The sequence below is a fragment of the Salmo salar genome, chromosome ssa11, assembly GCF_905237065.1.
Source record: "Salmo salar chromosome ssa11, Ssal_v3.1, whole genome shotgun sequence".
NCBI classification, from domain to species: Eukaryota; Metazoa; Chordata; class Actinopteri; order Salmoniformes; family Salmonidae; genus Salmo; species Salmo salar.
The window spans coordinates 96,381,802-96,405,875 of NC_059452.1; the positions used below are offsets into that span (position 1 = coordinate 96,381,802).

Sequence of the window (24,074 nt, forward strand, 5' to 3'; positions counted from 1 at the left end):
GAATGGTGTCGTCTGCGTAGAGGTGGATCAGAGACTCACCAGCAGCAAGAGCGACATCATTGATGTATACAGAGAAGAGTTGGCCCAAGAATTGAACCCTGTGGCACCCCCATAGAGACTGCCAGAGGTCCGGACAACAGGCCCTCCGATTTGACACACTGAACTCTGTCTGAGAAGTAGTTGGTGAACCAGTCGACGCAATCATTTGAGAAACCAAGGCTCTTGAGTCTGCCGATGTGGTGATTGACAGAGTCGAAAGCTTTGGCCAGGTCAATGAATACGGCAGCACAGTATTGTTTCTTATCGATGGCGGTTACGATATCGTTTAGGACCTTGAGCGTGGCTGAGGTGCACCCATGACTAGCTCTGAACCCAGATTGCATAGCGGAGAAGGTGCGGTGGGATTCGAAACGGTCGGTAATCTGTTTGTTGACTTGGCTTTCGAAGACCTTAGAAATGCAGGGTAGGATGGATATAGGTCTGTAGCAATTTGGGTCAAGAGTGTCCCCTCCTTTGAAGAGGGGGATGACGGCAGCTGCTTTCCAATCTATGGGAATCTCAGACGACACGAGAGGTTGAACAGGCTAGTAATACGGGTTGCAATAATTTTGGCAGATAATTTTAGAAAGGGTCCTGATTGTCTAGCCCGGCTGATTTGTAGGGGTCCAGATTTTGCGGGCATCAAGCTTGGATTGTAGGATGGCTGGGGTGTTAACCTCTATGGGCTAGGTGGGACGCTAGCGTGCCACCCGTGGTGCACTCCATCAACAGCAGGTGCATTTCAAGAGCGGCAAATTTGAATCCAAATAAATGTCAAAATTCAAATTTTTCAAACATACAACTATTTTACACCCTTTGAAAGATAAACATCTCCTTAATCTAACCACGTTTTACGATTTCAAAAAGGCTTTACAACGAAAGCAAAACATTAGATTATATCAGCAGAGTACCCAGCCAGAAATAATCAGACACCCATTTTTCAAGCTAGCATATAATGTCACAAAAACCCGAACCACAGCTAAATGCAGCACTAACCTTTGATCTTCATCAGATGACAACCCTAGAACATTATGTTATACAATACATGCATGTTTTGTTCAATCAAGTTCATATTTATATCAAAAACCAGCTTTTTACATTAGCATGTGACTAGCATTCCCACCGAACACTGCCGGTGAATTTACTAAATTACTCACGATAAACGTTCACAAAAAGCATAACAATTATTTTAAGAATTATAGATACAGAACTCCTCTATGCACTCGAGATGTCCGATTTTTAAAATAGCTTTTTCGGTGAAAGCACATTTTGCAATATTCTAAGTAGATAGCCCGGCATCACAGGGCTAGCTATTTAGACACCCAGCAAGTTTAGCACTCACCAAAATCAGATTTACTAAAGTCACATTTACTATAAGAAAAATGTTATTACCTTTGCTGTTCTTCGTCAGAATGCACTCCCAGGACTTCTACTTCAATAACAAATGTTGGTTTGGTCCCAAATAATCCATCGTTATATCCAAATAGCGGCGTTTTGTTCGTGCGTTCAAGACACTATCCGAAAGGGTAAATAAGAGTGACGAGCATGGCGCATTTCGTGACAAATTCAAAATATTCCATTACTGTACTTCGAAGCATGTCAACCGCTGTTTAAAATAAATTTTTATGCCATTTTTCTCGTTTAAAAAAAGGATAATATTCCGACCGGGAAAGCGTGTATACGTACAAAGAGAGAAAATAAAAACATCTCGTGCCTGAGTCTGAGAGTACTCTGACCAGCCACTATCCAAACGAGATAATGTGTTTCAGCCTGGGGCTGCCTCGATATCATTCAGCTTTTTCCCGGGCTCTGAGAGCCTATGGGAGCCGTAGGAAGTATTACTGTACTTCGAAGCATGTCAACCGCTGTTTAAAATAAATTTTTATGCCATTTTTCTCGTTTAAAAAAAGGATAATATTCCGACCGGGAAAGCGTGTATACGTACAAAGAGAGAAAATAAAAACATCTCGTGCCTGAGTCTGAGAGTACTCTGACCAGCCACTATCCAAACGAGATAATGTGTTTCAGCCTGGGGCTGCCTCGATATCATTCAGCTTTTTCCCGGGCTCTGAGAGCCTATGGGAGCCGTAGGAAGTGTCACGTTACAGCAAAAGATCCTCAGTCTTCAATAAACGGAGACAAGAAGAACAAGATCTTGTCAAAGAGGGCACTTCCTGTAAGGAATCTTCTCAGGTTTTTGCCTGCCATATGAGTTCTGTTATACTCAGACACCATTCAAACAGTTTTAGAAACTTTAGGGTGTTTTCTATCCAAAGCCAATAATTATATGCATATTCTAGTTACTGGGCAGGAGTAGTAACCAGATTAAATCGGGTATGTTTTTTTTATCCGGCCGTGTCAATACTGCCCCCTAGCCCTAAAAGGTTAAGGTTCCCATTTAAGCCCGGTGTGTTCCCATTTAAGCATGGTATGCTTTCAAACACAAGGACATTGTGATATCCCTAATATTCAATGATCATGTGTATAAATAGTTTAATTTCAAAGGGCTCGTTTACAAGGATTCGCGCATGTTCGTTCATCCACCCACAATATATGTCGGGCCTCCAAACAGTGGTGAATGGAAATAGACATCTGTTAGACAACACCAAAAAGTGTACCCCCACTATGTATTTTGCCGGGATGCTGTACTGGACCGCCTTTCACCCCTGGAGTAAAGTCATACCATATAAAACAAAGTTTTGGTACAATTTTATAAATGCGGACAGAATTTCTTCATTAGGCGTGGTGGTATCTTTCTGTGTGAATTATTTGTATTTTTGTATGTGAAATATGGTCAGTGGAAATGCTTTTATGCACAAATATTGATATAATAACCATATCGTAAATTTGGGAGTCATGCGACGATATGGCGTGTGGTCCTCCCACGACTTGAAAAGCATGCAGTTTATTAGACTACAGATTATATAATTCATGGACTTCACAGAGTGGTGAATGTTCAGTGATGAGCTCGATGCTGCTTTCCAATAAATATCTGAGGGTCTTATTCTGGTGACCTGATTGATGCTTGGCAACCGTTTTCTGACAAAAAAAAAAATATTCTTGCTCTTAGCCATAGTAATCTCATGTAGGCTAGCCTACCCGCACATTATCTGCAAGCTGTAGGCTAGAGCACACGTGCCAAGACCAGAATAGGCACATTTGCTATTTAATGTAATTTTTTTTTTTTTTTTTGACAACTATCGGGAAATAGTTTAAAATACGATGGAAACAGATTGAACTTGAGAACTTTATTCGGTATATGAGAACTTAATAGGAGAAGTACATTTTTGCGTGCACTGTCATCACGCACTGGTTTTTATCTGCAACAAGTCCATTTTGTGGAAACTAGGGTTGCACATTTTGGGGAATATTTAGGGGTGTAAACTTTCCGTGGGAATATATGGGAATTAATATTACCTCACATTTAAATGTAGAGGTTTTTTGCATTGGAAATAAACTCAGCAAAAAAAGAAACATCCTCTCACTGTCAACTGTTTTATTTTCAGCAAACTTAACATGTGTAAATATTTGTATGAACATATGATTCAACAACTGAGACAAACTGAACAAGTTCCACAGACATGTGACTAATAGAAATGGAATAATGTATCCCTGAACAAAAGGGGGGGGGGGGGGTCAAAATCAAAAGTAACAGTGAGTATCTGGTGTGGCCACCAGCTGTATTAAGATTTGCCAGTTCTTGCTGTGAGATGTTACCCCACTCTTCCACCAAGGCATCTGCAAGTTCCTGGACATTTCTGGGGGGAATGGCCCTCGCCCTCACCCTCTGATCCAACAGGATCCGGGCACTTCGCTGGCCATGGCAGAGCACTGACATTCCTGTCTTGCAGGAAATCACGCACAGAACGAGCAGTACTGTATGGCTGGCAGCATGTCCAGATGAGCCTGCAGGAAGGGTACCACATGAGGGAGGAGGATGTCTTCCCTGTAACGCCCAGCGTTGACATTGCCTGCAATGACAACAAGCTCAGTCCAATGATACTGTGACACACCGCCCCAGAACATGACGGACCCTCCACCTCCAAATTGATCCCGCTCCAGAGTACAGGCCTCGGTGTAACGCTCATTCCTTTGACAATAAATGCGAATTCGACCATCACCCCTGGTGAGACAACCTGCGACTCGTCAGCGAAGAGCACTTTTTGCCAGTCCTGTCTGGTCCAGCGATGGTGGGTTTATGCCCGTCGGCGACGTTGTTGCTGCTGATGTCTGGTGAGGACCTGCCTTACAACAGGCCTTACAACCCCTCAGTCCAGCCTCTCTCCGCCTATTGCGGAGAGTCTGAGCACTGATGGAGGGACGGTGTGTACCTGTCCCGCAGGTGTGATGTTCGGATGTACCGATCCTGTGCAAGTGTTACACGTGGTCTGCCACTGCGAGGACGATCAGCTGTAGCGCTGTCTTAGGCGTCTCACAGTACGGACATTGCAATTTATTGCCCTGGCCACATCTGCAGTCATGCCTCCTTGCAGCATGCCTAAGGCACGTTCACCCAGATGAGCAGGGACCCTGGGCATCTTTATTTTGGTGTTTATCAGTCTGTAGAAAGGCCTCTTTAGTGTCCTAAGGTCACACTTATGAAAACTTAATTGCCTACCATCTGTAAGCTGTTAGTGTCTTAATGACTGTTCCACAGGTGCATGTTCATTAATTGTTTATGGTTCATTGAACAAGCATGGGAAATGGTGTTTAAACCCTTTACAATGAAGATCTTGTAAGTTATTTGGGTTTTTATGAATTATCTTTGAAAGACAGCGTCTTGAAAAAGGGACATTTCTTTTTTGCTGAGTTTATTTACCATATCATATGGAGACAAACATAAACCTTTTACCTTTGTGTTAAGTAGACATAATTGCAAATTTATTAAATCCTTCCAATAGAAATAAAAACGATTTAGTTACGAATTGAACTTTTTAATTGAGTTGACTCTTCACATGGGATGACTTCACTGAACAACAAAAGGGAATATTGAATGAGCCCCAATGATCCATCGCATCTCCCCAAAAAAACATTTTCAACATGCATCTGTAAAATGATAGTCTAGAAACTAAAGCTTTGGTTGTCTTCCTCTCAGGCTTCCATGTCTTCTCCCTGGACCTCCTCAATGTCCACACCTCTTGAACATCAGACTTTTGAGGCCTCATCTTCACTCACTTTCCAACCTTGTTGAGGATGGCTTGTTGTCAGGCTCAAAAAGCCTCACATTTGCCCAGATGGCCACCAATTGTTCAACCCTTGTATTGGTCAGTCTGTTGCGTGCTTTTATGTGTTCCCAAACAAGGACCAGTTGCGCTCTGAGGCAGCTGATGTTGGTGGGATTTGTAGGATGATGGAGGCAACAGGGGTAATACTCGGATCCACAAAGTCCCTTCCACCAGGTGGCTGATGAGATATGTTGGCACGACTGCCATATTGCATCTCTATCCCAAAACCCTTGCTTGGAAGTGTACTTCGCCAGACTGGCAAGAACCATGCCCTCATCCAGGCCAAGGTGGCGAGACATGGTAGTGATGACACCATAGGCCTTGTTGATCTCTGCACCAGACAGGATGCTCTTGCCAGCATACTTGGGCTCCAACATGTACACTGCGGCATGTATGGTCTTCAGGTAGAAGTCTTCATGCTTTTTATGTGTTTCAGAACTGCAGTTTCTTCTGCTTGGAGCAACAGTGAAGTGGGCAGGGCAGTACGGCTTTCTTCTCTTACATCTGCAAGCAATCTGAACATCAGACAGGATGGCATTGTCTCCCTCAATCCGTGCAATGGCTACTGCTATAGGTTTCAGGCTGCTTACCACTCTCTCCCAAAATGCATAATCCAGGAGGATCCTCTTGATGCGGCTGTCCATATCAGCTGACTGATATGGCCATTTCTTGAAGAGACTCCTTCCCCTCCAGGAGACTGTCAAACATAACACCAGTGAGGGTAGGACTCCTCCACTTTAGACAATGCTGCGAACATGAAAGCTGCTTGGTCTGTCACCAGTGCAAAACCTTCTGTGGTCTTAGGTCATTACAGATGAGCTGAAGGCAGTCATCAATGTAGAGACTGGTGTGTCTGTTGTCCCTTGTGTCTGCTCTTGTAGAATACAAGATGTAGTTCATTATTCCTTGCCCATGAACATTCGACCACCCATCAGAGGTGATTGCAATACAGTATGCTTTCTCTATGATTTGCTTGACCTTCACTTGAACTCTGTTGAACTCTGCATCCAGCAAATGAGTAGCTAAAGCATGTCTGGTTGGAAGAGTGTATGTTGGGCGAAGAACATTCAGAAATCTCTTCCAATACACATTGCATGTGAGCCTCAGAGGTGAACCAGTTGCATACACCGCTCGAGCAAGACGTTCATCAGCATTTCTGACTACCTTCCTCCATTGAGTCCAAAAAAACTTCTGATTCCAGGAGGACCATGAGCTGTTGCTATCGATAAGGTGTCTGATTCATCATTTTCACCTCGAATAGAAGTAGAGGGACTTTGGTCAGAGGTTGCTTGTTGTGAGCGCTTATGGAACTTTATGCACTTGGCCAGATGATTCTGCATCTTTGTTGCATTCTTCACAGAATTTGGCACAGCATTTGCAAATGTACACAGCTTTTCCTTCTACATTAACTGCAGTGAAATGTCTCAACACATCAGATAGTGCCTGTGGCATTTTCCTGTGACGATTAGGAAACAATGATTAAAAAAATAAATACAATTCCATGTACAGATAAATACTTAACCTGTTTAGGATAGGGGGCAGTATTGACACGGCTGGATAAAAAACATACCCGATTTAATCTGGTTACCACTCCTACCCAGTAACTAGAATATGCATATACTTATTACATATGGATAGAAAACACCCTAAATTTTCTAAAACTGTTTGAATGGTGTCTGTGAGTATAACAGAACTCAAATGGCAGGTCAAAACCTGAGAGATTCCTTTACAGGAAGTGGCCTGTCTGACCATTTCTTGAACTTGTTTTCCATCTTTATCATTTACTAAGGATCTCTGCTCTAACGTGGCACTTCCCACGTCGTCCATAGGCGCTCAGAGCCCGGGAAAAAACAATGTCGTCATTCCAGCCCCAGGCTGAAACACATTATCGCCTTTCTCAAGTGGCCGATCAAGGGACACTGGCTTATGCGCGTGACCCCGACCGCCCCCGCCTTTGGGATTTTTTCCTCTGTTTGCCGAAAAGGAGATTCCCTGTCGGAATATTATCGCTTTTCTACGAGAAAAATGTCGTAAAAATTGATTTTAAACAGCGGTTGACATGCTTCGAAGTACGGTAATGGAATATTTTGAATTTTATTGTCACGAATTGCGCCATGCGCGCGACACTTCTTTACTATTTCGGATAGTGTCTGGAACGCATCGAACAAAACGCCGCTATTCGGATATAACGATGGATTATTTTGGACCAAACCAACATTTGTTATTGAAGTAGCAGTCCTGGGTGTGCATTCTGACGAAGACAACAAAAGGTAATCAAACTTTTATAATAGTAAATATGATTATGGTGAGTGCTAAACTTGCCGGGTGTCTAAATAGCGAGCCCGTGATGCCTGGGCTATGTACTTAGAATATTGCAAAATGTGCTTTCACCAAAAAGCTATTTTAAAATCGGACATATCGAGTGCATAGAGGAGGTCTGTATCTATAATTCTTAAAATAATTTATGCTTTTTGTGAACGTTTATCGTGAGTAATTTAGTAAAATGTTAGCGAATTCCCCGGAAGTTTGCGGGGGGTATGCTAGTTCTGAACGTCACATGCTAATGTAAAAAGCTGGGTTTTGATATAAATATGAACTTGATTGAACAAAACATGCATGTATTGTATAACATAATGTCCTAGGGTTGTCATCTGATGAAGATCATCAAAGGTGAGTGCTGCATTTAGCTGTCTTCTGGGTTTTGGTGACATTATATGCTGGCTTGAAAAATGGGTGTCTGATTATTTCTGGCTTGGTACTCTGCTGACATAATCTAATGTTTTGCTTTCGTTGTAAAGCCTTTTTGAAATCGGACAGTGTGGTTAGATTAACGAGAGTCTTGTCTTTAAATAGCTGTAAAATAGTCATGTTTGAGAAATTGAAGTAATAGGATTTTTAAGGTTTTGAAAATCGCGCCACAGGCTGCCAGTGGCTGTTACGTAGGTGGGACGAATTCGTCCCGCCTAGCCCAGAGAGGTTAACCTGTTATGGCTAGGGGGCAGTATTTTCACGGCCGGATAAAAAACGTACCCGATTTAATCTGATTATTACTCCTGCCCAGAAACTAGAATATGCATATAATTATTAGCTTTGGATAGAAAACACCCTAAAGTTTCTAAAACTGTTTGAATGGTGTCTGTGTATGACAGAACTCATTTGGCAGGACAAAACCTGAGAAGATTCCATGCAGGAAGTGCCCTGTCTGACAATTTCTTGGCCTTCTTGATTATCTCTATCCAATACAGGGGATCTCTGCTGTTACGTGACACTTCCTACGGCTCCCATGGGCTCTCAGAAGGCGGCAAAAAGCTGAATTGTGGCATTGCAGGCTCTGGCTGAAAAAAAAGTAGCGCGTTTGGATAGTGGCTGGTCACAGTACTGTGAGACTCAGGCTCGTGCACGAGGGGATCCCATGCTTTTATTTTCTCTCTCTTTGTACGTATACACGCTTTCCCGGTCGGAATATTATCGCTTTTTTATGAGAAAAATGGCATAAAAATTGATTTAACAGCGGTTGACATGCTTCGAAGTACGGTAATGGAATATTTAGAATTTTTTTGTCACGAAATGCGTCGTGCGGGTGACCCTTATTTACACTTCGGATAGTGTCTTGAACGCACGAACAAAATGCCGCTATTTGGATATAACTAGGGATTATTTTGAACCAAACCAACATTTGTTATTGAAGTAGCAGTCCTGGGAGTGCATTCTGATGAAGAACACCAAAGGTAATCAAACTTTTCTAATAGTAAATCGGAGTTTGGTGAGTGCTAAACTTGATGGGTGTCTAAATAGCTAGCCCTGTGATGCCGGGCTATGTACTCAGAATATTGCAAAATGTGCTTTCACCGAAAAGCTATTTTAAAATCGGACACCTCGATTGCACAAAGGAGTTCTGTATCTATAATTCTTAAAATAATTTGTTTTTTGTGAAAGTTTATCGTGAGTAATTTAGTAAATTCACCGGCGGTTCTGAAGTCACATGCTAATGTAAAAAGCTGGTTTTTGATATAAATATGAACTTGATTGAACAAAACATGCATGTATTGTATAACATAATGTCCTAGGGTTGTCATCTGATGAAGATCATCAAAGGTTAGTGCTGCATTTAGCTGTGGTTTGGGTTTATGTGACATATGCTAGCTTGAAAAATGGGTGTCTGATTATTTCTGGCTGGGTACTCTGCTGACAATCTAATGTTTTGCTTTCGCTGTAAAGCCTTTTTGAAATCGGACAGTGTGGTTAGATAAAGGAGAGTCTTGTCTTTAAAATGCTGTAAAATAGTCGTATGTTTGAAAAATGGAAGTTTTTGTATTTTTGAGGAGTTTGTAATTCGCGCCACGCCTATCATTGGATATTAGAGCAGGTGTTCCGCTAGCGGAACGTCTAGATGTAAGAGGTTAAGCAGTTAGAGTAAACAACTCCTTTTGTAAGCTAAATGTTTTAAAATGAAACGTATGGAAACGGGTGAATTAACACTCCTCGGTTAGCAGGCTCAAGCAAGCTAAAACCCACATGGTAGCAAAAACTAACTAGCAGAAGTTGTTAACAAGTTAGAATTGATTTAAACAAACTTTGCTGTAGGCTACTATTTACTAGTAAACAAAAAATCATGTCATATAAAATATATTCACCCCACCCAGTATTGTAATGAAAACTTACCAGAAAGCATGTAGTCCTTGGCTCAGACAGTGTAGTAGTGTGGGCTCAATAGCATCTTATTACTGTGCAAGATCTTGAGAATCAGCTGTACATGTGATGGAAGAGTGCACTGCACTGTGCATGCAGAGGGTTGCAATTCCATCGAATTGGGGATAGTTTAACCAAAATATGCCACAAGACCTAGAATTGCCTTGTGTATCCCACAAAAAAAGGTTCACTATTATACGCTAACTTGTTTGATGAATTTAAGCCAAAGTTCAGAAGTTTCAGGGATTAACTTCCCATGGAAAATTTCAGGGAATTTACCAGGTCATTTCTGACACTTTGCAACCCTAGTGGAAACGCACCAATGGTGGGACAATGTGTTTATCTTCTTAATGTGGATTTTAGAATATTCACATGGAAACCCAGCTATTGATGTAGCCTAGTGCTTCCTGAACTGGCATCAAGTTAACCTCTCTAGGATAGGTGGCACCAAATTGTCCCACCTACATAACAGCCAGTGTAATCCCGTGGCGCGTTATTCAAAAACCTTAGAAATGCAAAAACTTGGAGACGCGTGATGCAGCGGAGCTGAACAGACGTTGACAAACGAGCTCTTGAAATTTATCCTATTATTACCTAAATAACAACGTTGAAACAATATTCTAACATCGGCTGATAAATTGTCAAATACTTACCTTCCCAAAGAGCCATGGACCTCCGACCGAGAGGCAAGAAGGACGACCAAAACGTCGTTGAATCCCAAGACAACGATAACGCCACAGCTAGCAAGTCTAGCATTAGCCCTCATATCTCAGACGACGGTTCCAGACTATTGCTCTCGGCAGCCTCGCAAGACATGCTGGCTACTCTCCTCCGGGAAATTCAGGATGGTAACAAAGGTCTATCTATGAAAATTGACAAGAAATCGGCTGAACTCCATTCTTCCTTCGACCTGAAATCCTCCATGAATGATCTCCTTCTGAGAACGAGGCCGAGATGCGCATTAGCACAGTTGAGGACACCGTCACTCGACATGACCAGGTTCTGATAGAACTGCAGAAGGATAATGCCTACCTCAAAAACAAAGTAGACCAGATGGAGAACCAGAGCAGACGCAGTAATATCCATGTGGTGGGATTGAAAGAGGACAGCGAGGGCCGTGACCCGGTCCGCTTCTTCACTCAATGGATCCCGGATGTCCTAGGCATAATCAACTTCACCAAGCCGCTGGAAATCGAACGCGCCCACAGAACATCAGCGCCGAAACCCCGGCCAGAGGAGCCCCCACGTGCCGTTCTGGTCAGGTTCCTCCGTTTCCAAGACAGAGAGAAGATACTGCAACTTGCAAGAGCCAAAGGGGACATCACCTTCGATGGCAAGAGGGTCAGCCTTTTCCCGGATATGAGTGCCGATCTCGCCAGACGTCGCAAGCAGTTCAGACCTGCCGCCAAAGCACTGAAGGAGAAGAACATCACCGGCTACCTCATCCACCCTGCGCGGATGAAAGTTCAGTACAAAGGCCGATGCCATATCTTCAACACACCGGGAGAAGTATTCACTTTCCTCGAACCGAACCGCGACGAAAAACGGTCTCTCTGGGGGATAAGATCCAATCTGTTTGTTTTCTCTTATCTGGACTGATCTGCTGATATCGGATCCGTCTACCCCGCTATCCGGTCGCTATAATTGTATTTGTACATTTTCAACTAACCGTTTTTCCCCGGGGTGAGTTCTATTACATTTACAGGAGACTATATTTTGGTTTAGTCAATATCCACTGGACGAAGCAATAAGTGGGTTTAGGCCCACCGCTTCCCCCCCATTTATGTTTCTCCTCTCCCGAAAAGAGACTCAAGCAGCCCTTACCGTGGGCAGTAATTATTCAGCCATAAATGCCTATTCACAATGTTTGTTTTCAATTTAGAGAGCTCGCAGGTTTTAGTTTACGCCAAGGTTTAGCTAGTAAGAGTAAGGTGGAAAGCGAGCAGCAACGTATCTCTACAAGTGTATTCATGTTTGATTGTTGGGATTGTTGTTTTAGTCTGACAATCGGGGTGGGTGGGTTTTTTTCCCCCTTTTTTTTCCATGTTTATTGTTGTTTCCTTCCTAAAGAGGCACATAGGTCACTTCTGTGTTCAAACCAAAGTTGAAACATTTCCTGACTATTTACATATGAGAGATTTCCATTTGGTTACATATTTCAAACCCAACCTATGCTTAATCCACTAAAATATGTCACATTCAACGTAAAAGGCCTTAACAGCCCGATTAAAAGGAAAAGAGTCTATACATACCTTAAGAAGGCCGATATTGTGTTCCTACAAGAAACACATCTTACAGCCAGCGAACACAAGAAATTGAAGAGGGAATGGGTAGGACAAGTTTTTGCGTCCTCTTTTAACTCCAAAGCAAGAGGAACTGCAATTTTGATAAGTAGACACATCCACTTCTGCGTCAACAACACCATCTCTGATCCCTCGGGCAGGTTTGTTTTGGTGCAGGGGCATATGTTTTCAGAGTCTTGGACCCTGCTGAATATTTATGCTCCTAACTTCGATGACCATATGTTTATACAGAATGTCTTCCTTCAGGTCGCTCAAGCACCACCAGGATGGCTACTGGATGGAGGAGATCTACATTTTTGTTTAGATACAGTCCTTGATAGGTCCTCGGATAAACCCTCCCTTCTTACCAAAGCCGCCAAGCTCACCATGTCATTCATGAAAGATCTTAATTTACTAGACATCTGGAGACAGTTGCACCCACAAGATAGGGACTACTCTTTTTATTCACACCCACACAAGACACACACACGCATAGATAATTTTTTACTATCGACCCAACTGTTTCATAGTGTTAGATATCGAGTATCTCCCCAGATTGCTTAGCGACCATTCTCCTCTGGTATTATCAATCTCCATTCCTAACAAGGTAAACGGAGCATATAGATGGAGACTAAATCCTACACTCCTAAAGCAACCAGAATTTTGTGCATTTATCAAAGAGCAGATCAATATTTTTACTTTGACAAACAAACCCTCCACTCCTGACAGTTTCATTCTTTGGGACACATTGAAAGCCTATCTGAGGGGACAGATCATTTCCTATACTAAAGGGTTGAAGAGAAAATACGGTGCGGAACTGAATGTCCTTGAATCTGAAATCTCTGAGCTGGAAAAAACCTACCAAAGAGGCCCGACTAAAGATCTATATAGGCTTTTGGTAAATAAAAAACTGAAATATAATATTCTGAACACATATCAAGCTGAGAGGGCCATCACTAAATCAAAACAGCGTTATTACGAGCTTGGAGAGAAAGCTCACAAAGTACTGGCATGGCAACTGAAAGCAGAGGAAAGTAAGAGGACAATTAATGCTATAGAAACCCTTACTAATGAGATCTTTCGACCCTACCGAAATTAATAATACCTTTAAGAAATACTATGAAGACCTCTACACTTCCCAATCAAGCGATGATCTGTCGGAGATCGACTCCTTTCTCTCCTCTCTCAACCTCCCATGCCTGTCAGAGGAAGACAGAGAGCGCCTGAGTGAAAACTTCTCTGTTCCTGAATTGGTGGAAGCCATTAAATCCTTACCTTCTAATACATCTCCTGGGGAGGATGGCTTCCGTCCAGAGTTCTATAAAGAATTTAGGGAGCTGTTGGTCCCCTACCTCATGGAGGTACTTAAAAAAGCCGGGGAAGACAACTGCTTTCCAGAGTCTCTCTCAAGCAGTGATTACTGTAATCCACAAGAAAGGGAAAAACCCGCTAAAGTGCGCCTCCTATAGACCAATCTCTCTCCTTAACACAGATTGTAAACTGGTCACCAAGATGCTATCTAAGAGACTGGAGTCATGTCTTCCCCTGTTGGTCAACCCAGATCAGACTGGCTTCATAATTAATAGACTGTCCTCCAATAATCTCAGAAGGTTCTTTGATATAATTCACCTTGCTAACAAAAACAAAATACCTAGTGTCGCAGTCTCCCTCGACGCTGAAAAGGCCTTTGATAGGGTTGAATGGCCATACCTCTTTCGCGTCTTGGAAAAGTTTGGTTTAGGTACCGTTTTTGTAAATTTGATAAAATCACTCTACAAATCTCCTAAAGCTAGGATTGCTACCAATGGGATTACTTCCTCCTCTTTCCCTCTCTATAGGGGGAACAGACAAGGTTGCCCAATTAGCCCCCACCTCTTTGCCCTCGCCATCGAACCGTTGGCTGAGGCTATTAGATCGTGCCCGGACATACATGGCTTTGAGGTGGGCCCCCATACCCATAAACTATCACTCTTTGCGGACGACCTTATCTTATTTCTAACAAACCCAGAACACTCCCTCTCTCACTTAAAGATCCTACTACAGTGTTATAGCTCTTTCTCTGGATATAAGGTTAACTTCGATAAAAGCGCAATCTTACCGCTGTCTGTCTTTGACCATCATACCATCAAGCACAAGTTTCCTTTTTGATGGTCGCCTCTGGGCTTCACATATTTGGGCATAATGGTGGATGGTAACCTGAACAACCTCTATAAACTCAATCTGGCCGGCTTGTTGCAGAAGGTGGAGGGTGACCTGTGTAGGTGGATGGACTTGCCTCTCACCCTACTGGGTAGAATCAATGTGATTAAAATGAATATCCTGCCCAGATTCCTTTATTTGTTTCAATCTCTCCCTATCCCTGTGCCCGCAGCATTCTTTTCCTCTCTTGACAAGCTGACCAGACGGTTTATCTGGCATGGCAAAACCCCGAGGGTTAGCCTGGACAAACTGACCCTGGATTACGGTCAAGGGGGCTTAAACCTCCCCAATTTTAGAATGTACTACTGGGCTGCTCAGTCTAGGTTTCTGGCTCAGAGGTTTGACAATGGTCCCTCCCCCTCATGGTTGAACATTGAAAAGCTTGAGATGAATGATGACACAGGGGCAGAATTGTTTTACAAATGGGACAGAAAATCTATAAAAACCATCACAGACAACCCTTTAATCATACATTCTGTCCTGGCATGGTGTAAACTGCATGAGCTGTTCGGACGAGGGGGATTTCTCTCCCCTAAAACCCCTTTATGGAACAATAGATTGATCCCTATGTTTTTCCCGAATAGTAACTTTAGACCATGGTCTGATAAGGGGATCACTCTTCTGGAACACTTATGAGGAGGGAGTTCTTATGTCTTTTGAACAGCTGAAACAGAAATACCACTTGTCTAACAGGGACTTCTTTAGCTACCTACAACTACGAGACTTTATTAGGGTGACTCTCAAGGGACAATGGACCCTACCTAAGATGTCACCTATTGAACAATTCTGCCATGCAGACCAACCACTATTCAAGACCATTTCCCGTGTTTACGATGCTCTAATGTCAGTACTAACACTGCCTGAGCTAGATAAACCCTGACTTAGATGGGAAAAAGATCTGGGTATTGATCTTGATGAGGGCCTGTGGAGTGACCTATGCAGGGATGGTGTTACATCCACATTGAACTCCAGATACAGATTGATCCAGTTTAATTTCCTCCATCAGCTCTATATCACCCCATCTAGACTGCACAAGTTCAACACTGATATCTCCTCCCTATGTTTTAGATGTGGCTCAGATGAAGGAACATTCCTCCATTCCACTTGGCAGTGTTCAAAACTACATGGTTTCTGGCAGGGGGTATGCGATACCATATCCTCAATCCACGGGGTTGCATTCCCTTTAGACCCCGAGGTCTGCCTACTGGGTAACTATACTAACACCAATCTTAGGCAAAGCCATACTATAAAGCTAACAGAAATATTGCTAGCGATTGCCAAGAAATGTATTGCCTTGAAATGGAAATCGGATTCCCCCCTGCCAGTGGCAATGTGGCTATCGGAAGTTAATAGTTGTATCCCACTGGAGAAAATCACTTACTGCTTGAGGAATAAGTTAAAGACATTTTACAGAATTTGGCAACCTTTTATTGACTATATGGAGAATCTCCCCCCACACCACATTGATTGAATCTCTATATAATTATTATATAATGTTTCACACGTAATGTATAATATGTAGCTTACAGCAGGTGACCATATGAATCAATGTCTTATTATTATTAATATTTATTTTATTATGATTTATGTATCATGTATATTTATGTATTATGTATGCCCGTATATATAATTTGTTTTATTACGCTCGTCTGTTACCGTCACTTTGTCCTTTGTTGTCTAACATATTTTCACTTGTTTTGAATGTTCTTAATTAGAAAATGCAAAAATAAAATATTCAAAAAAAGAAATGCAAAAACTTCAATTTTTCAAACATGACTATTTTACACCATTTTAAAGACAAGACTCTCGTTAATCTAACCACACTGTCCGATTTCAAAAAGGCTTTACAACGAAAGCAAAACATTAGATTATGTCAGCAGAGTACCCAGCCAGAAATAATCAGACACCCATTTTTCAAGCTAGCATATGTCACATAAACCCAAACCACAGCTAAATGCAGCACTAACCTTTGATCTTCATCAGATGACAACCCTAGGACATTATGTTATACAATACATGCATGTTTTGTTAAATCAAGTTCATATTTATATCAAAAGCCAGCTTTTTACATTAGCATGTGACTAGCATTCCCACCGAACACTGCCGGTGAATTTACTAAATTACTCACGATAAACGTTCACAAAAAGCATAACAATTATTTTAAGAATTATAGATACAGAACTCCTCTATGCACTCGAGATGTCCGATTTTAAAATAGCTTTTCGGTGAAAGCACATTTTGCAATATTCTCAGTAGATAGCCCGGCATCACCGACTAGCTATTTAGACACCCAGCAAGTTTAGCACTCAGAAAAGTGACATTTACTATAAGAAAAATGTTATTACCTTTGCTGTCTTCGTCAGAATGCACTCCCAGGACTTCTACTTCAATAACAAATGTTGGTTTGGTTCAAAATAATCCATAGTTATATCCAAACAGCGGCGTTTTGTTCGTGCGTTCAAGACACTATCCGAAAGGGTAAATAAGGGTGACGAGCATGGCGCAATTCGTGACAAAAAAATTCTAAATATTCCATTACCGTACTTCGAAGCATGTCAACCGCTGTTTAAAATCCATTTTTATGCCATTTTTCTCATAAAAAAGCGATAATATTCCGACCGGGAATCTGCATTTAGGTAAACAGAGGAGAGAAAATAAAGCATTCGGTCGACTCGGGCACGCGCCTAAGCCCACAGTACTCTGAGCGGCCACTTGCCAAAAGCGATAATGTGTTTCAGCCAGAGCCTGCCTCGATATCCTTCAGCTTTTTCCCGGGCTCTGAGAGCCTATGGGAGCCGTAGGAAGTGTCACGTTATTGCAAAGATCCTAAATCTTCAATAAAAAGAGCCCAGATGAAACACAACTTGTCAGACAGGCCACTTCCTGCATGGAATCTTCTCAGGTTTTTGCCTGCCATATGAGTTCTGTTATACTCACAGACACCATTCAAACAGTTTTAGAAACTTTAGGGTGTTTTCTATCCAAAGCCAATAATTATATGCATATTCTAGTTACTGGGCAGGAGTAGTAACCAGATTAAATCGGGTATGTTTTTTATCCAGCCTTGTCAATACTGCCCCCTAGCCCTAACAGGTTAACAGATGAGGGGCCATTTTGTGTCGAAGCGTGTGTTTTTGGCACCATTCCTAACAACTTGACACTAGACTACAAAAACCCTGGCTGCAGGCTACAGCCCATTGGGAAAGTGTGAACAACTCCTGAATTAGGACAACTATGAATGAAATGAAGGTCCCCACTAAATTTCACTAGATATGAGACCGTGGACTGGATTACCAATTTTTCGGGATAACCACCAGTTGCGCTCACCCGAAAACTGAGGGAAATAATTTTTCAGTGTTGATTGTGGACTGATGCCCTGGTGCTATGGAGAAGTAGACTAACATGACGTGACCAACTAATGGAGCACTGTCAATTGGTCCAGTTCCTCAAGGAGAAAAGGAGTTGAACATGTCTTCCATTATTTTGAACCCTGAGAAAATCTGAGATCTGTGTCTTGTAACATGGATAATCCTCACAGCCATGACTCATTCAACTAGAATGAACTGCATGTTGACATGATCATGGTCATACCTGAGATCATATGAGGGAAATTGGGTACTTTATGCTCTCAGGTTTCTCATCCAAACTTTCCTTCAGTATTAGGATTTATAAATGACATCTGTGATCATCTGACAGTCAGGTTTGGCTTGAATTAATTCTCTCTCTCTCCTGTTCCATCCTATTTGTCCCTCATCCAGTGATGGAGCTGGTGTACTGGCGGGATCCCAAGAAGTCTGCGGTGGCCTTTGGCATGTCCCTGCTGGTCCTTCTGTCCCTGGCCACCTTCAGCGTCATCAGTGTGTTGTCCTACCTGCTCCTTGCCCTGCTCTGTGTCACAATCACCTTCCGCATCTACAAGTCTGTCATTCAGGCAGTGCAGAAGTCTGGAGAGGGCCACCCCTTCAAGTATGACCGCTCAGCTTGGGATATGTTGGAACATGGGGAAACAAGGATATATATTATTAGAACTGAGTCTACTCGTATTGAACTTGACCCCTTGGAGTCATTGTCTAATTAGATTGTTAGGTGATGACTGTGATGCTTTCTCTCCCACAGGGGTCTGATGGAGCAGGACCTAACTGTTCAGCCTGAGATGTTCCGTAAATATGTGGATGTGTTCCTGACCTATGTGAACCGAGCCGTTAAACAGGTCAGACACTTGCTGCTGGTGGAGGACCTGGTGGACTCACTCAAGGTAACGTTCATCAGGCTATAAGCTACTGCAGTCTGGGAGATTTCCAATGCTATGGTCTTCAATTGGCTCTAAATGATTCATTCTAGAAGTGCTTGATGTAGAATCTTCTGTCAGGCATGTATAGCAAGGGGAGTAGTTTTGTGAATCTCACCAGTTTCATCTACTGGGCTGAATGGTAATGCTCTTGGGTCAAAATTATGGTTTATGTTGACTGGATGGGAAATTGACTTAAAGGTGCTTAGAATTGTAAAAAATAAAAAGTAGTGTTTTGCACACCTTAAGAGCTGTTGGTCTATATAAACTGTGGTCAGTTGTCTTTGGAGATATTTTTTCACAACACTGAAGTCGGTCTCTATTATGTATTGTTACTAAGAAAGCCTGAAAAGTTGTCATGTGGTGGCAGAGAAAGAAATGTCTGGCAGATGTTCAAATGAGGGATTAAGAGTTTATCAGATGAAGGAAGGAGTGGATTACACAGCTGAAGGCAGCTAGTGTGTTTTTCCAACAGTAAGTTCCTATAGAGGCTAAACATTGTGGGACGCTCATATCAAACACATTCAATGTTTGAATAAGAAGATAATAATTCAATTGATCTATAGTGGCCAAGGAAAATGTGGTCCTTATTCTTGTCATGACGTTTATCCATAAGGTGTGGTAGTTTTCTGAAATGTTCTGGTCCCTCTGTTGCAGCTGGCTGGTTTTATGTGGCTGATGACGTATGTGGGAGCTGTCTTCAATGGTATCACAATCCTCATACTGGGTAAGAATCACACTGTCCAGTCTTCCATTTGTCTAATGCTCACAAATGAGTGTTCTGCACCCGGTCACGTAGACACTTGATGTTCTAATAATGCACATCTGCTTTTTTTTACGGTCCTCTAGGAACCTAGACTTCTCATTACATGTCATGTTTTAATAACTATTGGGGCTGTGTAGGTTGTCCTGTGTCAGGGATGGGCAACTGGCTGCCCTCAGATTACACAACAACAAAATTCACTTACCGCTTAAATGTTTTACTCCGTCAGGGTTTCAGCTTAGTTAGAATAGTAGAATACACAAGGTGGAAATGTGCCTGTGCATCTGTGGTGTTTCTCTTATGTCAGTCACTGATAGTCACTCAGTTAGCCCATTGTCAGCTAAACATTTTTACATTTTAAATTATTCTAGCGGTCAGCAATCTAAACTTGTTATCATGGTTGAATTACTGTCTGGGGGGCCCCCCCATTTGCTTTTGTTAGTCAGTCTCACTCAGGTATCATATTAAAAACTGCAATCATTTGTCTCCACCCTATGGCAAAATGCCTAGACTTGCAGGAAACTTGCTTTAAAATGGCCACGTTTTCTCTTCACCCCATGGCAGAATGTGTAGAATTGCTCAAAGTTAACTCAAACATTTCTCCCTGCTGTCAAGAGGTGGGTTCCTAAAATGTTTCGCTCGCGATGTGGGGGTACAAAAAAATAAAATAATGCATGAAATGTATTCACTACTGTAAGTCGCTCTGGATAAGAGCGTCTGCTAAATGACTAAAATGTAAATGTCAAAAATGGGGTGTGTGCACATGTGGGTACTCAGACACGCCAACAGCAGCCCCTCATGAGTTCAGGTTTTTAGGGGGGCACCCCATCAAAGTTGCCCATCCCTGGTCTATGTTCTTGTATTGTACAGATCTGTACTTCTGCCTAAGTAATTGCTCGTTGTGAGGAGCAATCAGACTTACATTTACTCTAAAGATGGGTGGGGAGGGGACAAGGTCTGAACGATGTACAGTAGACATGGTTAAAATTGCCTTGAGGTACAGTAACATATTGCTCTTTAAACAGGTCCATAGTATTCAATGAATACTGTAGCTTTGTTGAAATATCATGTTAGAGGTGTCCCACGCTATCTGGAAACCTCCAGAGATGCATATGTGCCTAACCAGAGTTCACTCTGTTTCTCAGCTGATGTCATCTTATTCAGCACGCCTCCGGTTTATGACAAAAATAAAGTAAGAATGAACTTTGTTTTTACATACAATTACTGTTTGTTATGAACCTGTGTTGTATAACAGTTTGTTCTCTTTCAGACCCAGATTGATAAATACATTGAACTGATTCGCACCAGAGTTGAAGTCACACTTGCAAAGTAAGGGCACCTTTTTCTAACCATCAATATGTAGATGAGGTGAAATCACAGAACTCCCATGTTCTGGTTTTTGGCAATATAATTTCTACATGGCATGCAGGAGCACACATCATCAGTAGCTTCGTCTTGGTTAAACCATCCGAAAGGATTCGTCTTACCAGATGCAGTGTGACCTCTAGTGTAGTAGTATTTAGATGCAGTGTGACCTCTAGTGTAGCAGTATTTAGATGCAGTGTGACCTCTAGTGTAGCAGTATTTAGATGCAGTGTGACCTCTAGTGTAGCAGTATTTAGATGCAGTGTGACCTCTAGTGTAGCAGTATTTAGATGCAGTGTGACCTCTAGTGTAGCAGTATTTAGATGCAGTGTGACCTCTAGTGTAGCAGTATTTAGATGCAGTGTGACCTCTAGTGTAGCAGTATTTAGATGCAGTGTGACCTCTAGTGTAGCAGTATTTAGATGCAGTGTGACCTCTAGTGTAGCAGTATTTAGATGCAGTGTGACCTCTAGTGTAGCAGTATTTAGATGCAGTGTGACCTCTAGTGTAGCAGTATTTAGATGCAGTGTGACCTCTAGTGTAGCAGTATTTAGATGCAGTGTGACCTCTAGTGTAGCAGTATTTAGATGCAGTGTGACCTCTAGTGTAGCAGTATTTAGATGCAGTGTGACCTCTAGTGTAGCAGTATTTAGATGCAGTGTGACCTCTAATGTAGCAGTGTATATACATGTGAGAAGTACAGCATTATTTCCCCTTTTCAGGCTTCAAGATAAGCTTCCTGGGGCACTGAAGCGTACCAAAGCAGAGTGATTGTCCATGACCCCTATTCAACAACTGCTCTCTCCCCAATTCTGCAACTCCAGTCCTACCCTTTCAAATGCATTCCCAGCGTCAAACTTGTGGCCAAGTCATCGCTCAATATTCAATGTACCGTAACTAACTTGCATAGGGTGCAATGCTTGTATTTGTTGTTGGAGTCAGCCACGTTCTGAATAACTCAATCTGTACTTGTTACATCCATTTTGTGACTTATAAATGAATGATATGTACCCATTAATTATTGAAGAATATAATGTATAAATGCCTCATGAGCTTAGTTCAACTGTCGTACCCCATCAGAACCTGAAATAAAAACGTATTTTACTCCAATGTTTGTAAACAAAATAAATGGAAACTAACACTATATAGCCTCAAAACATTGGTAGAACTATAATTTTGATATCATGGATTGTTTGTCCTTGCATCCATACCGCTGTCTGACTTTTTGACAGTGGTTACATTTCTCCAACCCCATTTCATCTTTTTAATGAAACGGTGGAAAGCGCTTTGTTTCAACTACTGATTGAGGCTTTAACAGATGATTCCTGATTGAGCCAGGGGGGTTTAAATCAGAACTTTTATTTCAAGGATACAGAATGGTGTATAGCATTTTTACAAAGCAAATGTTTTTTTGTTTTTTTTAGGGAAAAGTCATTTGTTGGTCTGGTTTGTAAATTGGCATAAAATAAAGTGTTTTTATTTATGAAGGAACTCGAAGCTGGGATCCAGATTAGGTGAAACTGCACCACTGGGTGCCCCAGGTGCATTATGGGTTTTTAAACTGGGCAGAGGAGCATTCTGAATCCTGGTAATAAAGTGACATTCTGCTGTTCTATCATGTGTGCAATGATGTCTGATGGGGAAAAAATGATTATTGTTTGAAGTAATGTCTTTGTTTGGAGGGAGGACTCAATCTTTTCAGCATCAGCTCAGTTCATCCTAAAGACACTTGTTTGCTATCTGCACTGCACTGAGTATTTTGCAAGCAAGTCCTCAAACTTGAAATAAAAATGAAAGAAACCGTCACAACAAGCTGTCACGACTCATTTATCCTGTTTTGTCAGTTTGTGTATGAGCTGGTAAAACCAACAGAATTACCGTATCGGTGTAAAGGATCATACATGATGCAATAGGAGGATTAGATAAGAAAAGGTTGATTGTATAAGTAGGCTATGTATTTTCCTCTGATTATTGAATGAAAAATCTCAGCATTTTTCCATGACTCTCCCAACCCTGAGAAGATGGGTTTAAGGAATATGACGATGGCACTACATTACTCTGCTAAGTAACGCGTGTAGTGCCATCTGGCTTACACATACTGTATCAAGGTCTTTCAGTTGAGTGTACATTAACGTAGTAATGTTAGGAGCTAGGGGAAAGAAACTAGTATGGAATGTACCGTTCCTCCAAGCCAACGACTAGACAGTTGGGTTCATGACCACCTAATGTCAAATGAATGTGCTCATGTCACAGAGAATATAATGTGTCTCGTACTGACAGTGAGTGTAATATTTGAAACCATGACGTCCATTTTGCGGCACACAGAAAGGCCATGTATAACCAGGGAGTGACTCATCAGCCAATGAATGAGATCTGCTGGGATAGGCTGTTCTCTCATCCTAGTTTATTTTCATCCCTAACTACTTGTAATTTGTGGGGGGAACAGAGAAACATATTTCTGTTATGTAATTAGGCTCCAGTTCGCTCTTCTGTACAGTAGATTGAAGTAATGAGGGGGAAAAAGCAACAATTTTGGTTTTGAACATCGAGTGAACGGCTGACTGAAATTGCTTGAGCCACAACTAGATGAAATGTGATTTGTACTTCCAATCTAGAAGTCATCCCGTAAGAGTTATTTGTTTAATATAATATGCCATTTAGCAGACACTTTATCCAAAGAGACTGATGCACGAACACATATGACGGTGATGAAAGGGCCCCTCTAGGTGGCTGAGGGAATATGTTGCTGTTAACTAACTTCCTATAATTATACACATTTTTCCTTGTGGCTTAAACAATAATTCAATTTTAAAGCTAATTTCATGAAATTCTACATATTTTGCCATAGTTTATGCCAGGTTTTTTACATAACATCAGTGGGGGGTGGGGCCCTGGGCATGTGCCTGATGGGTAATCCGACCCTGGATGATGAGGGGGTCAATCAGTGATGAAGGTGACAATGGTGGAGATGATATAACTCATAACTGGCCAATAGACGATTCGAGAGAGGGAAGGATCCGGATGTAGCTATAGGCCACAGAGTAAAGTGTCCTCATGTTGGTCAATGATTCCTCAGTCCTGTGAGCTTTTAACAGTCACAGGACCCCTGTTGTCAATATTTGATTGGCCAGTTAATGCAACAAAAAAAAGTTTAATTTGGTGGGTGCTTATTTGTACTATTTCACACATGTGCAAGTGTGTACTAATACGCATGTGTGAATTGG

The 24,074-nt window shown here is 41.9% G+C and overlaps 1 protein-coding gene and 1 long non-coding RNA gene across 2 annotated transcripts in view; one reads left to right on the top strand and one right to left on the bottom strand.

Moving 5' to 3' along the window:
- Positions 1–22,656, top strand: part of LOC106563750 (reticulon-3) — a 28,388-nt gene extending 5,732 nt beyond the window's left edge. The window contains exons 2-7 of the mRNA XM_014129588.2: positions 18,193–18,400; positions 18,551–18,689; positions 19,380–19,449; positions 20,631–20,677; positions 20,756–20,814; positions 21,573–22,656. Coding sequence (XP_013985063.1) covers positions 18,193–18,400; positions 18,551–18,689; positions 19,380–19,449; positions 20,631–20,677; positions 20,756–20,814; positions 21,573–21,621 — 572 coding nt within the window. The 3' untranslated portion in view covers positions 21,622–22,656. The remainder of the gene's footprint in view (positions 1–18,192; positions 18,401–18,550; positions 18,690–19,379; positions 19,450–20,630; positions 20,678–20,755; positions 20,815–21,572) is intronic.
- Positions 21,363–21,664, bottom strand: LOC123725201 (uncharacterized). The gene is made up of 2 exons (XR_006757695.1): positions 21,516–21,664; positions 21,363–21,482 (listed from the first exon to the last, which is right to left on the bottom strand). It is a non-coding gene; the product is annotated as an uncharacterized lncRNA (long non-coding RNA).
- Positions 22,657–24,074: the final 1,418 nt, after the last annotated feature.